Here is a 17,969-nt window from a genome sequence, read left to right as displayed (position 1 = left end):
GAGGGAGCTGGAGGAAGTGCTCACCAAGACACTCTCCATCATCTACCAGCAGTCCTGGCTCACCAGGGAGGTCACACGAGACTGGAGGATGTCAAATGCAACCCCTATCTACAAGAAGGGCTGGAAGGAGGATCCTGGGAACTACAAGCTTGTCAGTCTGACCACAGTGCCAGGAAAAGTTATAGAACAGATTATCCTGAGCAGCATCCTGAAGCACATACAGGACAACCAAGGGTTCAGGTACAGTAAACATGGCTTTATGAAGGTCAGGTCCTGTTTGGCCAATTTGTTCTCCTCCTGTGAAAAGATGTCCTGCTTAATGGATGAGGGAAAGGCTGTGGATGTGGTCTTCCTGGACTTTAGTAAGGCTTTGACAGAGTTTCCCACAGCATCCTCCTCAAGAAACTGACTGCCCATGCCTTAGATGAACCTACTCTGAGATGGGTGGAAAACAGTCTGAATGGCCAGGCCCAGAGACTGATGATCAATGGAGTTAAATCCAGTTGGTGGATGGTCACCAGTGGTGTTCCACATGACTCAGTGCTGAGGTTTGTTCTGTTTAACATACGTATCAATGATCTGCGTGAGGGGATCAAGTCAACCCTCAGGATGTTTGAAGATGACACCAAGCTGAGCAGGTCTATACCTGCTTGAGGGCAGTAAGGCTATTCAGAGGGATTTGGACAGGCTAGATCAATGGGCCAAGGCCAATTGTATGAGATTCAACAAGGCCAAGTGCTGGGTCACTTGGGCCACAATAACCTCAGACAATGCTACAGGCTTAGGGCAGAGTGGCTGAAAAGCTGTTGGGTTGTTAATCAACAGTCAGCTGAACATGAGCCAAAAGTGTGCCCAGGTGGCCAAGAAGGCTAATGGCATCCTGGTCTGTATCAGAAATAGTGTGATCAGCTGGACCAAGTTGGTGATTGCACCTGTGTATTCAGCACTGGTGAGGCCACACCTTGAATACTGTGTCCATTTCTGGGCTCCTCACTACAAGAAGAACATTAAGATGCTGGAGCATGTCCAGAGATGGGCAACAAAGCTGGTGAAGGGTCTGAAGAATAAGTCTGATGGGGAGTGGCTGAGGGAGCTGGGGATATTTAGCCTAGAGAAGAGGAAAGATATCATCACTCTGTACAACTGCCTCAAAGGGAGTAGCAGTGAGGTGTGGGTGGTTCTCTCCAGTAATAAATGATAGGACAAGGGGAAATGGACTCAAGTTGCACCAGGGGAGGTTTAGATTAGACATTAGGAACAACTTTTTCACTGAGAGGGTTATTAAGCATTGGAATGGGCTGCCCAGGGAGGTGGTGGAGTCACCATCCCTGGAGATACTTAAAAGCCGTGTAGATGAGGTGCCGAGAGACATAGTTTAATGATGGGCTTGGCAATGTGAGGTTAGTGATTAGACTCAGTGATCTCAAAGGTCTTTTCCAATCGTAACGATTCTATGATTCTAAAGCAGAATCACTATTCCTGTTGTGGAATAAGGCATCCCAAGCTTTAAATAAGAGTCAATTAGCATTCATTATCATACGTGCAGAGGACTCCAAAACACTGATTCACTCAGTCTTATTTTTACCATTGATGGGGTTTTTTTTGCTCAAATATAAAAACAAAGTAAGTAAGGCATGTAACATATTAAATAAGATTTCCCAAATGCCATGACATCTATTTTGCCACTCAAGAATGGGGGACCTGGACAACAAAAGGCCAACTTAGATCATGCAATTGCAAAGCTTATCTCCAGAAATATTTAAATGAAAGGAGGTAAAGCCAGAAACCCTTTGTTGTTGTTTACATCCAGTTTAGACTCATGAACTTGCTGGCCACTCCTCTTGTCCATACTTTAAATTGCAAATGTTCTGCAGGAGTTCCTCTCCTACCACTGATCTGACCTGTGTACAGGGCTGTTCTTTCCCATCTGTCCACTTTGTGAGCAGGAACAGAGTCACCTGAAGCCCTGAGTTAGCTATGAAGTTTGGAAGTCTAATTAGAATGGAAATGGTAATTTGTGGAGGAGAAGTAGTGAACCAAATGAAGTTATGGAGAAACATCAGTAAATGCAAAATCAGATGGTGAGGTTCTGTAACATTTACATCAAGCTGTTCATGAATATCAAGGTGATATGCTACATTTTTGTCCCAACAAACTAATGAATGCAGAATGCCCTGTACAATTGAATGTCTCATGAATGTGGAGGCCAGCTATGCTTGGCATTGCCTCTTGACTGAGTTTCATGTGGTGCCTACCTCTGATGTTACCTTTTTTCCTTGTTTATGTTCTCTTCCTTTGATAATGTAAGAAACATAAAGAACAAGAGTAAAGTATCCTCAGGTCTTTGATGCTTTTTCTACCCAGCTCAGTGTCACAATTCAAAACCAGTTCTTGTTTAGTCCTCACTCAGTGAGGTGCCAGGGCCTTTAGTCTTCCCTTTCCCTGCTTTTTGCCATGTGGGTCTGACCCAGCTGATGTGTCTAAAAGCTTTATGCAAGTATGGCTGTCATGGGCAAGTACACAGGCTAGAAGTATTGATGTGGATGAGACTGTAAGCATTGCTGACAAGATGTTCCTGACTAGGATATGGTTGCATCAGGAATCTCATCCATTCACAAGCAGATGGAAAAAAGGCTCTTTGGCTCCTTCTTGGCCATCCTACCAGCAAGGTTAAATGGTCTCCTGCAGCATAACAGTGCATTTGTCTTGTGAAATTTCCAGCTCAAGTTGGCAGCCAACAGTGAGCTGGTATCAACTCGGGCTGTTTTGTTGCCCCACTGGTGCTGCCTGTATTAGTGTGACTGGAAATGTTCATCATCCTCTTTAGCATATGCAGAGCTTGGTGAGCTCTCCCAGGCTCCTCCAAGCCTCCCAATGGGCTGAGACTCTCCTGTCACCATGGAAAAAAGGTCTGGATGGCATCTTTACCCAGAGGAACAGGACACTTCAGAGGTGGGGCAGTGTTTCCAAAAGCTGATAGGAAGCAGGGAAGAGGGTGTTAAGCAAGGACATGCAACTCTTGCCACCCTTAAAACCCAGCAAGGGAATTCCCTCAAAAGTTTAACCCCCACTCCAGCTCTTACTGACCAACCTCAGAGGCGTCTCTAGGAGAGGTATCCATTCTTGAAGAGGCCCATTCCCTAGAGAGACATTCACTCACCTGTCTTCTCTTCGGTTTGGCTGCTCTCCACTGTCTCCATTTGGGGTTGCGCTGTTGCCTTGGCAGTAGCATCCTCTGCAGCAGGGGTGGTGGTGGCAGTGGTGTCAGCAGCAGGCACATCGGCTTGTTTAGGCTCCTCTTTGTCTTGGGCTTCATCAGCCTTCAAGGACGGCGAGTTATCAGTGGAAGCTTTAGTGGCACTTTCCGTTTCGGCGGCGGCAGCAGCAGGCTTTTCCTCCGAGGAGGCAGCAGGAGTGGCAGCCTGTGGGGTTGGCTGCTCTGAGCCCGTGTCAGCAGCTCCATCCACTTTTTTCTCCTCGGCTGATGCGCTGCTGCCTTTGCTGCCCTCCTCCAGCTGGGCACTGTCAGCGGCGGCTGCTTCTGTGGCAGTGGGAGCTTCGCTCTCTTTGTTCTCGGCCGCTCCGCCAGTGGAACCTTCCTCCTTCTTGTCAGCAGCATCAGCCTCCGATGCTGGGGCATCTCCCTTCTTCTCCCCCTTGAGCTTTTTCCTTGTTATGTGTCCGCGGAAGCTGGCCTGGATTTTGGTGGCTGCCTTATGAGCTTTATCTTCTGGTTTGATGCCATCTTGCTCGATCTTTTGGTCCCCGTCCTCATTTTTTTCAACCTTTCGAGGAGAACAAGGGAAAGGGGCAGAGAAGAAAACAGGGAGATAAGTTAAGATTGGTCCAGGTGCAGCCCAGGTTCTGCTTTCATTGGGAGTGTCCAACCTTCCCCTCCTGCTAACCAGTGATAAGTTTCAAACTAGCCTTTCCACCTGGTATGGATTTGAAGCCAGGAGACTCAAATTTTATCCTAGAGCTGCACAGACACTGGGGTGGAGATAGGGATGTTTTAAAAGGAATTTAAAGCACTTAATCATCTCCTTTCAGAATACTAAGAGCACCTTGGCTGTGTAGAAAGGCTTGCACCAGCTGGGATGTCTCTATTCCCATGATTGATTATCCCATCCATTTCGAAATACATCTATTTTTTCCTCTACTCATTTTCAAAACACTCTCCCTAGGGGGATTTTCACACTCCTTCCAAATTCACCTTTGCCTTCAAGTCTTTGTTGTTTCTTAATGACACCTTGTTTCACAGGTGTGTGACTCTAATGACAACAAGTGTTTTGTCCTTTATAGCTTTTTGGCTAAGGATTGTCAACAGAGAACAACAGTACTGCTGCCCACCCCACTGCAGATGCATGCTGTCAGATAGATACTCAGGGAACATACTTCTCACAAATGCCCTGCCTGAAAGCGCTCCAAGCACCTTGCTGCTGCTCCCTACTCATGGTTTCAATGAAGGGATAATAGGCAGACATCAGTCTTTTCCATTTCAGTAGATTATTATTACTTCTCTGACTACTGGGAGAACAACAGTACTTCTCAGGCTACTGGCCTTGCAACAAGGAACAGACTTTCCCCTGTTTTTTAGACTTATGCTGTGCATTAGAGTCTCACATGGGACCAAACCAGAACCTGTGCCTCATGCTGGTCTGCTGCAGACATAACGCTCAGCCTGCGAGCCTCAACTGAATCTACGTGACATACCGTGCTTCTCCCCAACAATTTAAGCAGCCCTTGGGCAAGTAACAGCTCAGACGCATATTGATGAAAGGACATTGTTCTATTAATATTCCCATTGGGAAGCATTCAAAAGAGCTACTTGGAAGCTGAGCCACTGGCCTTTTCGCTGTCTGCACCTGTTTTCCAGCACTGGCTCAGGTCACAAAAGACAGAAAACAAGCTGACTGAGAAAGATAGCAAGCATTTATTCTCAGGTGGGAAGAGAAAAACACTCCTTAGGCCAATGCAACTGACAGGTGCCATCTGGGGAAAGGCCCAGGACCAGAACAGCTGACAGAGAGGACAGCCTATAAATACACTCAGAAAGAGTACAGCAGGAATAAAGGAGAAGAAGCCACTGCAGCATGCATGGGTAACACTGGAAACAGACTAGAAGAGATCATTTCCACAGCATGAAACACATGAGCAAAGCTCTGACAGCGAACCAAATACCTGGCCACTGCCATGCTATCTTCCTCAGGGTTCCCGATGAGCACAGGATCTCCCACCCTAGCACTGCTACCCACCTGGGATTATTCCCCAGGAAAGCAGGGACAAACTTGAATTGGTTTCACAGCCACAGAATGAGCCACAACAAATCAGCAAGAAAAAGAGCTGCTGCACACAGCAGGGGAGCAAGGGTGAGGACGGGCCTGTATACAAGAGGAAAAAAGTCTGGCAGTGAGACTACGCACCAGCATGCTTGTGTAGGGAGTAAGTGAAAAAGCCTGTGCATGAATACGCAACTGACACTAATACACAGAATTCAACAGAAGTTGTTTCATGCTCTTGATCATGCCCAGAGACGAAATGGTTGTACCTATCACAGGCACACAGCCAAGCAGTTACATCTACACTTCCCCAAGTGCATTAAGTGATGTGTGATGAAAAGTAGGCTTTCATGTTCACCTCAGCTTGCCAGAGAGCAGGTGATGGTTATGTATAAAGACAATGCAGATGTTAGCATGCTGTAACCATTCATATCTGTCTTTTGCTTGCATAGCTGACTGTGAGCTGTGTTATTCGACATCTAGGGTAAACCTATTGCAGCACAAGTGGGTGGAAACATAGCCAAAGTACCATTAGACTAGCATGTGATCCAGCCAGGGCAGTGCAGAGCTCTGCACAGGCTTGTCCATCCTGCTCCTTGAGTTATGTTTTGAAGCTTGTAGTAAGTCCTGTTGTCACAACAGTGACCTATAAGTAAGTTGCTGTGACAATGGAACTACTAATACTTGGACTAGTTGGTTTAAGGACAGCTTGAATATGCTTGCATTACATAGCCACAGCAAAGTGAAGATAGATTAGGTGCTCCTTCATAGCACTGTGTAACACTTAGATGTCCTAGCTTTGACTCTCCCTAACAACTATGGCCAGTTTCAAACAGTAGCAGGATTGAGACACAGGAAAGACAATTTAGACATAGATACAAGACCCTAAAGGTCACAGAATCACAGTATGTTATGGGTTGGAAGGGACCTTGAAAGATTATCTAGTCCAACCCCCTTGCCAGAGCGGGACCACCTAGAGTAGGTCATACAGGAGCTCGTCCAAGTGGGTTTTGAATGTCTCCAGAGAAGGAGACTCCACAGTCCATCTGGGCAGCCTGTTCCAGTGCCCCATCACCCTCACAATGAAGAAGTTTTTCCTTATGTTTTTTTTTAACCTCTTATGTTCCAGCTTATACCCACTGCCCGTTGTCCTGTCATTGGACATCACTGAGAAGAGCCTGGCTCCATCCTCCTAACACTCACCCTTTACATATTTGTAAACATTAATGAGGTCACTCCTCAGTCTCCTCCAAGCTAAAGAGCCTCATCTTCCTCAGCCTTTCATCATAAGGGAGATGCTTCGCTACATCATCTTGGTGGCCCTGCACTGAACTCTCTCCAGCAGCTCCCTGTCCTTCTTGAACTGAGGGGCTCAGAACTGGACACAATATTCCAGATGTGGTCTCACAAGGGCAGAGTAGAGGAGGAAGAGAACCTCTCTCAACCTACTAACCACAGTCCTTCTAATACACCACAGGCCATTGGCCTTCTTGGTCCAGTCCCATATGCCTGATTCCTGCAAAGCCATTAGTCAGTTTGACAAAATTGTTAATCTCTGGACAAAGATGAAAACCACTGACTGATAGGAGACCTCTCTTGCTGCAGGCCTGGCTGCTCTCACTTCCCACATACCTCCTGTGCCAATCAGGACAGCTATTACGAAGTGTGACCTGCTGCAATGCATGCCTCTTGGGCTCCAGAAGAGTTACCCTGTTACCTGGCCTATGTGGTCCTGCAAAAGCTCATCTCCTTCCCACTGCTAGCAGAAGGCCAGGACTCAGCAAGCTGCAGGGCTGGCTCTCCTGCTACTCTGATGGATGAACTCATGGAGAGCATGACTGTCAGCCAGCTCCTCACCTGGCAGGGCATGGGAACACACTTTTTCTCTCCAGGGAGGTCAGACTGAATTCTCTTGCACATATCTATCCCGTTACAGAGCTAACAGGCTCCTTTGCTATTCCGATGACATCACTGTCCTCCTATCCCAGTTGGGATGACATCATCTTGAGTCCTTGCCAGATCACAAGGTTTGCAACTGCAAAATGTATTTCTAACAGGATGCTTTTAGCATAATTTCAAATATAAAAGATGAGAAACATCTCTGTGCTGGAGTTTAAGGTCATGGATGAAAGAAATGTAGTAATTCTTCATCTGTGCCAACCGTGGCCCTCAGGAATCCCATTTCTACTCAGCCCTTCCCCACTGAAGTATCACAGGCTTTCAAAATTACTTATTCTCAGGCTACTGGCCTGCAGCTCCATCTAGGGTAGGACACGGTAGCCACAGAGTATGTGTGTCATGTTGTGTAACAATGGGTTGGGTGAGAAACAGATTGTTCAAAGGGAAACTTCTGTTCACACAAAGAAGAGACAAGGTCTCATCATCTGTGGATTGCATACACAACAGATAAACCTTAATTAAGAAAGCTGCTCAAAAATAACCTGTATACAGTGAAGCTCCTGGAAAGCAATTTATCTTCCTTGGAAAGCTAAGAGGGTGAGTCAGCCCTGCCAGGATGTATTCATAAGCATCTCATTGGAAAACAAGAAATCAGTCTTATCTATCTGCCATGCGTATATGACACCTTGGTTGTAGTATTGTGGCTGGAATAAAGTAGCTATTATTACTAGTGTTTGTACAAAATCTAGAGCTCCCAGCCAGGAATCAGGTCTGGTAAGGTTTCATATATTAGTATTCCATCACATTTCCCTTTCATTTACATATTTATGTGCAAAGTAAACTCATATCAGTACCTAATATTAACATATTCACGATATGTGTATGCAATGTACTATCCTTCTACATGAAGTAAATGTCCTTTATTTCATGTAGCATGAAACAAATCATACATCCTTCAATGGCAGAGGAACTTGAAATGACTGACACTAGTGGATGCATAGCTATATGGATGTGTAAGAGGATATACATAGTCTAACCTGTCCATTTATTTTATTCAGACCATCTTCACATACCCACTAAAGCCACTATGCACAGCTTTGCCTTTATGAAACACACTCTTAAGCTTTTATGTCTGTATCTACACAACACATTACACTTTTCCAGTCCTAGAGGGACGATTCTTTCACCACCTCCATCTGCTTGTCTGCCACACCTCCAGATTTCTAGGACATCCCTTCCCGGGCAGACTTTTCTTGTAAGTGAGTCTTTCCTTGCTATCAGATAGCTGAGAGAGTAGGTGATAAGAAATTAATGTTTAAGACACAGGTAGGGCAGAGGTTAGTTCTTAGGTACAATGAATGTGGAAATTGCATGGAGCTATGACCGCAAAATTATTTCTCATCTCTGCCAACTTACCACCTCCCATCTCTTAACTCACAGCTTACAGAGGGGTCAAAATATGGCAAAGAATGAACAACGTGTTACTATAATCTCCAGGTCCTTCTAAATGTCCCATTTGCTGGAATGTCAGAAAGGAAAAATGAAGAAACTAGATATTTTTCAGATGTTCCATGTGTTTGCAGGCACATATGGGCAAAGAGCAAGAAAGGAGGGGAATGCGTGTTTTGGTTCTTGCTTTCTTGCTTGGAAAGGTGATGGAACAACTCATCCTGAATGTCATTACTAAACATGAAGGAAAAGGTGGTTATCAGGGGAAGTCAACATGGATTCACCAAGGGGAAATTCTTTTTGACCAATAGGATAGCCTTCTATGATGGCATAATTGGCTGGCTAGATGGAGAGAAGCAAATGTCATCTACCTTGGCTTCAGCAAGGCTTTTGACACTGTCTCCCATAACATCCTCATCAGAAAGCTCAGACAATGTGTCTTGGATGAGTGGATGGTGAGGTGGATCGAGAGCTGGCTGAATGACAGAGCCCAGAGGGTGGTGATGAATGGCACAGAATCAAGTTGGAGGCCTGTGGCCAGTGGAGTTCCACAGGGATCGGTTCTGGGGCCAGTCTTGTTCAACAACTTCATCAGTGACCTGGATGAGAGGAGAGTGTACCCTCAGCAAGTTCGCTGATGACACCAAACTGGGAGGACTGGCTGATTCCCCAGAAGGCTTTGCTGCCATTCAGCAGGATCTCAACCAGCTTGAGAGTTGGGCAGAGAGGAACTTCATGAGGTTCAACAAGGACAAGCGCAGAGTCCTGTATCTGGGGAAGAACAACCCCATGCACCAGCACAGGCTGGGGATTGACCTGCTGGAGAGCAGCTCTGCAGAGAAAGACCTGGGAGTCCTGATTGATAATAAACTGAACATGAGCCAGCAATGTACCCTAGTGTTCAAGAAGGCCAATGGCATCCTGGGATGCATCAAGAAGAGTGTGGCCAGCAGGTCAAGGGAGGTTCTTCTCCCTCTCTACTCTGCCCTAGTATGGCCTCATCTGGAGTTCAGTTAGCCAGGTGAAGTAGTGCTGAATCAACTAGTCACCTGTGGTGCTTGTGGGGTTACTGTGCATCTCAGCCCATGCTCTAATCTTGACTAGAGCACAATGTGTGTTTCTATTGATGTTACTCAAGATCCCTTGGACCTAGATTCGCAAAGAAATTTGGGCAGCCGACTCCTGTTGATTTCACAGGATTGAGTCACCTCACTGCTTTTGCGGGCCTGGCTCTACATGACCTGATTTTGTCTCAGAGACAGCATTTAAGGAGCAGAATGCATTAAAAAAAAACAGACCAGCTGTCTCTCCAGAAGGAGTGAAGTACGGACACATGAGAGAAAGAAAGGGCTTTCGCACCTTGTGAAGTGAGGAAGCAATTTAGCACAGAGAACAGGCTTTTTTTTAACTCAGTTAAATGGTGTGAAGACACCTGGCTAGAGAAAGGCAGCTCTCAGCACAACCTATCTTCAAGGCGAGGAAACAGAGTTCCTTTTTTTTTTTCCCAGGATGGCTATGTTGATGGTGGGTTAAATACCCCTGAGAGAGAAAAGGTTAACTCGTGTCTCTGAAGGCATATGCAGGATGATTCCCCAGGGCATAACTAACAGTTTCAGCTCTCCTGTTTCAAATCCTCTAACAATGGAGTTTCTATCCTTTTCTCTACAAGATCCATTCACATGTAGGAAACTTCCCTTCTCTTTGATGGTGTCTGGAATGGAATAAGCTGATGGTCAGGCAGATGGATGGACATTATTCACTGACATACAGTGACTGAGAGGTAGAAAATACTGTAAGCTAGACTTATTTAAATATTTTCAGTGTGCCTTCTCAATAAATCAATTATACTCTCCTCATCTATTTTGTGACTCTCCCTTCCATTGGTCACCCTGTTTCTGTTGGGCTGGAGATCAACCATGGTTCCACCTACCACCTTGAAGCTCCTATAGCTCCAGTGGCTAAACAAATGCAATCAGTACTGCCTGTGCCACCTTTGCACTCTGTCTGAAAGAACAAGCCCTTGCCCCTAAAGCTGGTGCAAAGTGGCTGATGTCCAGGACTGAGGCTTTCTGGAGAAGAATGGCTTGTGGATGTTATTGGGGAAAAGCACTTGCCTTGAGTCTGATCTAGGCTCTGTGGAGCACTTTGGTGGTTGTTGGGCACAGGATGCATTCACTCATCTTTCCATTCAAAGCATCCCCAGAAACGCAACTTGTTTGCAGCTTGCTAAGGTGGTGCTTTTACAGTTAATGTCAAGGGTACATGTACAATCCTAGGGTACAGCCTAAATGTGTGAGGATACTTGAGGGCAGAGTGTCTGTGTGGACTGTGTTGAAGGCCTTGGGTGTTTGGCATAAAAACCTATGCTCTTGCTTCAGGTTGGATCCTGGCACATACTGTGCTGTCAGTTGTGCTGAGTTTCCTTTTTGGAGGGAAATATTTGTGTCACTCCGGAAGGAGCGAGCCAGCAGGTATTCAGATCAAGGGACCAAAGCCTGGAAATGAAGCAGGAAGGTATCCAAGTTGACAGTGTAAATATGCTCCTAAAATAGACCGTGTTGAAGAAATTCAGCAAAAGGAGCAGGTGAAAAATTTGCCTTGAACTATGCTTTGATTAGAAAAGTCCACTCAAAGCCTATGTGTTTTTCTTGCAGATGGGCTTAGACAGAAAAGTCAGCTTGGATGTCACTGGACTAAGAGAGAAATTTTATCCAGGCTTAAACTGTATGGTTTTTGTGGTCCTATTCAAGGCAGTTTGGGCAGGAATTATTGCTGCTATGTGAGTTATTTTAAAGTAACAACTTCAGACTCTGAATCCTATAGTCCACTAACCATGAGCAAGTAATGAAACCCCAAATTATCGATCTCGCTCCCCACCTTTTCTCTCTCCCTCTTTTTTATCTTGCTTGCTTAGTTTTGGACTCCACAAAAATTTTCAGGGAATTGTTATTATCCTCTGGTGGCTCAGATTGCCTGGCCTCCCGAGGGTTGGACATATTTGCTTCTGCTCTAGCTGCAGCCAAGGGCCAGAGGCTAATTTAAAGTTCAGATTTGCTTCCCTGAGATCTGATGCAGGCAGCTGCTGAGCATCCCCAGGGTCCAGGGTTATGCAAGGTCTCTAGAGCCATTTCCACAAGAAACAGCAGCTTGTGTCCCACAGCCCCTCCATTTCCTTCTTGGAAAAACAGAGATGCACCCATCTCTGGTGATGGGAAGCATCTCTACTTCTCCCCAACCTGAGTAAACTTCAGGCAAGGATACTACAAGCCTTTCCACTGTTGTTTGCTGAGATTACCTTGACTTTTCCTGGTTGGCACCTAGAAATTGTGAGGAATTTCATGCTGAGGCCATCCATGGGCAACTAGATTGAGGCCCCGTCACTAGCTCAGCATCTGCTTGTGATCCTTGCTGATTTGCCCAGGGTTTTTGCAGCCAGCAAAGTAACAATGAAAGGCTCAAGCCCCAAGTCCATCCAGTCTCTGAATCTTCTTTATAACCTGCCTGTTAACCTTGAATCTCCTCTGGTACAGTCTTCTGGCAGTGACTGCCAACAGCATGAAATCTTTAAATCCAGTGATAAGACCAAGCTAAGCATCAAGTAGTGATCTCCCTGCTTGACAGTAAACTCAGGGTTGTATTTATTGTTGTTGTTGTTGCTGTACTTTTTGTTGTTGCTATTATTATTATTTTAGTTTATGGCACTGGAAATGGATGCAAGTATCTTCTGAGAAAGCACTTGCAAGTCCATTAAAGTGAAAAAAAAAAAAAGATCTCCAGCAAGTAGGGAAAGTAAGGAATGGACAAATTCCAAGTGGCTTAGGAAGCTACTTGGAAGATAGACTCTGCTATTGCAGCAGTGACTTTTCTCCCCCAGCACAGCCCCAGGCTTTGTTACTGCAGAGGTGGGCAGGGAAGGGGAGGTGTGGGGCTGAAACCCAGAGTGGATAGAAGGGACAGTGTGAGGAGCTGCTTTGGTAAGGTGGAAGACTAGAGGAAGGAGAAAAAGGAGTTCAAGGTAGAGAACGAAAGGAATGAGAGTAGATGGGAGGGAAGAACAAAAGACTTGAATGAAGAGGAGAAAACAAAAAGCAGAAAGAGAGTTAAAACCTGTCCAAAGCCAAGGCACTGAATGGAAGAGAGGCAAGTAAATAGGAGGCATAATAATCAAGATGTGATACAGCGAAAGGGAGAGTGCAAGGGAGCTACAGAGAAAGAAATCACTGATCCACACCTGAAGGGCATGACAGTGGGAAATACCAAGAAAAAACAGGCAGCTAAAAGCATCTCCTGGAACAGATCTGTATGACTGACTGTGTCACAGCTGAATGAGATGTTGGCAGTGCTCACTCTGGCCCATGCCACCTCACCACACAATACTGGCTGTCAGTTCCATAAGCAGTGGGCTAGCAGTGGTCCTGTGGACCCTGCATCAGCATCTTGACAGTGCCCTGCTGGGGAGCTGGCCCTGTCAGTAAACTGGCTGATTTGGGAGTAGGTGAGGTACTGTGTGACAGCTCTGGTCTGAGACTTTCCTACCCCTTCTCCATCCTGGACAGTGGAGACGGGGAGTGAGATGGAGTAGCTTCTCCAAAGCATCAGGGAAATATGAGAGAGGAAATCCCTATGAGGAATGAAGGTTCTTCCATCCTTTGCTTGTAGCTCTGTGTCACCTGACTTGTAAAATGTAAAGGGATATGCCTACTTTGCCCTTGAAACCTGAAGTTTTGCTGTGGTGCTGCAGAGGAGGCAAAGTGCCCTCATGAATATCCTAGTCAGCTATCACAGACCATCCCATCAGTCATGCTCATGTCAACTAAGACTTCAATAAAGATAAATCTTTGGCTGTACACTGGCCTCCTCTGTCTTCCCACACTGGTCTATGGTGAAATTCTGCTCCACATATCATTTGGCAGTGATGCTTCAGGACCTTTCACCCTCTAACATTGCTTTACACCTAGCACCTTCCTCAACTGAGACTACTGCTGGGGTGAAAGCCTGTAGCTTCTAGTGCCCAAAGTCACATATAGCAGTTGAACTTTAAAGGGACAGAGGTGTCCCGAAGAAGGTAGCAACCAGGGACAGTAGAATCAGTACTGGCTTTGTCATTGTTTGTTATCCTCCTGGTCAGACCTTTGTCTTTTGTTTTTCTAATGTCCTGAAACAGAGCCTAACCCACAATACCACCTTTAGCCAACAGCTTTCCCATTCCCCAAGGAGCAGAGTACAATTTTCAAATCATATTTCAAATCACCTGCCCCCAGCAAACTGCCCCCAAGTAACCAGAGCTGCAGGTCTATGTAATTTGATAAATTGGCTCTAAAACAGCCCTAAGATATCCTCTCTTATAATCTCTTCAGCTTTTATTCCAGATAGACCAATCCTACATCTCTACTGCAGAGGTGAACTGTGTGTGTACCAGAATCTTGTATCCCTGAAGAGCAGGAATCCATAGCAAAGGCTTCTACTTAATGATACAGACTCCTATCTCCTCACTGGGGCAGCTGGCTTCTGGTTCTCATGGGTTCAACAAGTCTATGTGGCAGGGCCTCTTCCTGCCAGTCAGGATTGGCTCTAGTGGCTCTGCTTCTTGGTCTGTGGGATTACCTGACCCTGCTAACACCAGCTGCAGCTCTACTAGGACAGGGTGTCAGCCTTGCTGCTGGAGGCAGCAAATGACAGTGTTGAATGCTGCCTCCGATCTTCATGAATGCCGAGTTTATTGATTTGTGGTGTGGATCTTCATGTCTATCTGGGCTTGACTGACCCAGAGATTGTCCTTATGTATCCACATGTACTTTTCCCTCTGGCTTACCCTAGCCATTCTCTCCACCCACTTTTGCTTCTGTGGTACCGTTGGTGCTGTTTGCTCCACAGATCTTCTGCAAGGTGCCTGATAGGGCTCCCACAACAGCATGCGTATGAACACGGTAAGACATAGACCCTTCTTATGGATCTGAATTATTCTTATCAACTATGTGTCTTGGATGACAGGGACCTTATCGAAAACATTCCGTGAAATCACTCCAGGCCTACATTGTTTCTTTTCTTCCTTTTATGTGTTCAAAGGACAATCACGAAAAGAAGATCCCGTATCATCTCCCTCCTTAGTTACTAGTTCAGGTGAGAATAGGAACAGTTAAACCTACTCTTAAGATCTCAAATACAGAGACAGGCCAGTGGTCCCACTATGAGCTCTTAGACACTGCTGACTCACAGGAAAATTAGGGGAAGACCTAGATCATCTCGTTCTATCCTCCTATCTCAAAGTTTATACAGCTTATCTACAGTTGTATAGAGATCTTGTAAGTTCAATGCCAAATGCAATGTCAGATATGAAAGTGGAGTGGAATTTCATTTATTTCAATGACATTTTCATTATGGATAATTTTTAAAAGACCTCTATTGTCTTCTGCTCTACATAACTTGAAAATGGAGACACGGTTATGTTCCACAAAAACCCTGAACATAATTGAATTGGTATTTGTAGTTTTGCAAGAGCCTCAAATGTATGGTGTTGTAGCAAGCTAAAGCACTGTGCAATATTTAATCTGTGCTCTTTTCTATTCCCTCCTGTCAGTGACCCGAAAGGAGGCATAAATGTCTGTCAGAACCTGAAAAGGTCTCCAGAGGGAATCTGTATGACACAGCTTCTTTCACCAAAGAACCTGGACTTGACTACCTGAGACGATGCCCAGTTTGTGTAACTTCAGTGCTTCCCAAGGACCATAAAACTGATCAATCAAGCCTGTGATTGCAGCTGTCACTCCTGAGTGGCAAAGCACCAAAGGCATAATGTTGTGCCATACCCCTCTCCCATCCTTCAGGAAGGGTTGTCACCAGAGCACAGACATGGCTTTGTTTGGAAAGATCCTTTGGGACCACAGGCAGCTGAACGTGAGCTCCAGTAGCCTCAGGGCTTAATCATTTATTCTAGAGACTGGCACTGAGCTATGGGAAATGCACATGTGGCTTCGAGCCATTTTGTTTCCTACTTTGCTCCTCTACTGTATACAGCCCTATTGAAAAATGGGGGAGGAGAGAGGCAAGCCTGTGGTTCATGCTGCGATAGACCTTTTGTAGACACTGTTAAGTTAGTGCTATAAAGACCTCCAGCCAAAAAGGACATGTTGAATAGATGTGCTAGGAAAAAAAGCCACAAGTGTTTGGCTTTGGCACTTATAAGGGCTAGTACATCACAGCAACATTTAAGTAGTCACCTAGAGCTTCTCCTAAGCTTCCTGCTGTAGGAAAGCTGTTCTTTCCTTCCATTTTTTGACTCCCTGGGCTTCCCATCTTTAAGTTGTTATTAAAAAGAGGCTTCAATAAGCTTTAACCATCTTGGTCCTAAAGTCTTCTGGCTTTTTTCCATTCCTCAGTCAGGAAGCGTGGCAGTAGCCTCAAAGCACTCCACATGGTAATGTGTTTTCTACAAGCACATGGTTTAGATCCCTCTGTATCTTATCTGTCTGTACCACAACCCTACTGTACACTGGGGGAACCTCTGGGGAGGGCTTTACCCAGTGGCTCCTGGCAGAGAAGTTGAGGTAAAAGGGACCCGTGGTGAGGATGAGAGTATGGCTGGGTAGGCAGGGTGCACAAAGCTCTTTCCACTTCTTTCCGTTCTGCTGCAGATAGAATATGGAAATAGAGTTTTCCTCTGGAGAAAGACTTGTGAGTTTCTGGAATGGGAACCTTCTTCCCTCAGGATCCTATGCAAAGGCTGACAGAAAACACTGGGAAGTATGCACAGATAATCTAACACCAGAAATTGTGCAGTGTTTCCTCTTCTATTAGTAAGGGCCAGTTCACACCATGGAGCTTTGTCACATACTGAGGAGCAAATAATTAGAAATCTTTACTTTTAACCCACCCTACAAGAGTACTGTTCTTCACCAGTCTTCAGCCGTTTTCCCCAAAAGATGATTATCCAACAGTTTATTCTTTTCATGAACTAGAGTTCCTTTTACAGTTTAAGCCAGTCTCCTGTTGCATGTTATCCATGTTGAGAATAGCTTGTTTCTGCTCTCTGACTACCGCTCCTTCATATATCAACAGGTCTCACCTATTATAGCATCCCTCTGCCAGATCACTCTTCCAAGTCCTTTTAAGCCCTACTCAGAGATTGCACTTTGGTTACTCAATCCACATTAGTCTTACTGAGAAAAGACTAAGATCTCTTCCCAGCTTTAATGAAAAGTGAAACACTATACTCACAAAAATAATAATTAGCAATATAGCTAAAACTAAATCAATGTGTGGATCAGAGTTCCAAAGACAGTAGAAAAAGCTGCAGTCTTGAACACAAATGGTGCTGAAAATGGCTAAGCACTTAGGGGGAAAAATGAAGAAGAAAAAAAAAAAGGCTTAGGGGAACTTATGAATGTCCGAATGTCCTATAGATAGATAGCAATCCCTGCAGAGTGCTAAACACAGCCCTGAGTCTGACTGCTCTGTTTCCTGTCAGCCTCTCCAAAATGCTATTCAGCACATTCAGGAGTTTCCTGAGGATGTCAAGAAGTTAGATAGCTGGAGCAGGCTAGGACAAGTAAGATGGAATGGATGTCAAACACTTTCCAGAGTTTCTGACAGTTTCCAGTTGGGCTCCTATTGTCCTAATAGTGACCTTCCAGGTGAAGGAAGAAGTGCCTACTGTGAGAAGAGCCAAATGCGTAAGGATTTATGATGATGACAACCATTATTACTTCTGCATCACTGGCATGTATCTCCTTTGTGATGTCAGGAAGGGAAGCAATGAAACAAGCAACAGGAGTCAAGACAATGGGAGTGTGCTGAACATGTGAAAGGGCACAGGCCGCACACTGGTTTACAGAGGAAAAAGAATTTAGATACTGTAGGAAACAAGTTGCTTTTTCCTAGCATTGTCTAAAATCTAGAGACATTTCTTGGTAGAAAGAGAGAATTCCTGCTTCTTCAGGAACTCATAGGACAAGGATGGTTCTTGCCAGTCCAATTTATTGATCCATAAATAATAAAAACACTAAGTCCTTCATAAGACACATCCTTGGAGCAAATTGTAGATCTGCTCAAATGAAGCAAAGCTTTTGGTATGCAAATGTCTACGTTATGCAGCCAAGTTATGTCATCAATTGTACCCTACTTTTCAGATGAACCGGTCTCTCAGTCATGAAAATAGACATAAATCACACAAATTCCATCATAGTGAATTATTACCTAGCTAGAAATTTATCCCAGGAATGTGGCTTTTTTAAAAAAAATATATGTATCTTTTAGGTAACCCTTTCTTTCTCCTCCTTCCCAGTCAGAGAGAAGAAATTATATGTCACAAACTGCATGTCACAAAGATACACACACACAAATATA

General features: G+C 45.0%; 1 protein-coding gene across 1 annotated transcript in view; it reads right to left on the bottom strand.

Moving 5' to 3' along the window:
* The window catches only part of GAP43 (growth associated protein 43), a 58,475-nt gene that overhangs the window by 21,656 nt on the left and 18,850 nt on the right, over positions 1-17,969 (bottom strand). The window contains exon 2 of the mRNA XM_061988723.1: positions 3,161-3,785. Within this exon, the coding sequence (XP_061844707.1) occupies positions 3,161-3,785 (625 nt within the window). The remainder of the gene's footprint in view (positions 1-3,160; positions 3,786-17,969) is intronic.

This window comes from Colius striatus, chromosome 1 (assembly GCF_028858725.1).
Source record: "Colius striatus isolate bColStr4 chromosome 1, bColStr4.1.hap1, whole genome shotgun sequence".
Lineage (NCBI taxonomy): Eukaryota > Metazoa > Chordata > Aves > Coliiformes > Coliidae > Colius > Colius striatus.
Note: the sequence above shows the minus strand (reverse complement) of the source record. Positions and strands in the feature narration are given on the sequence as shown.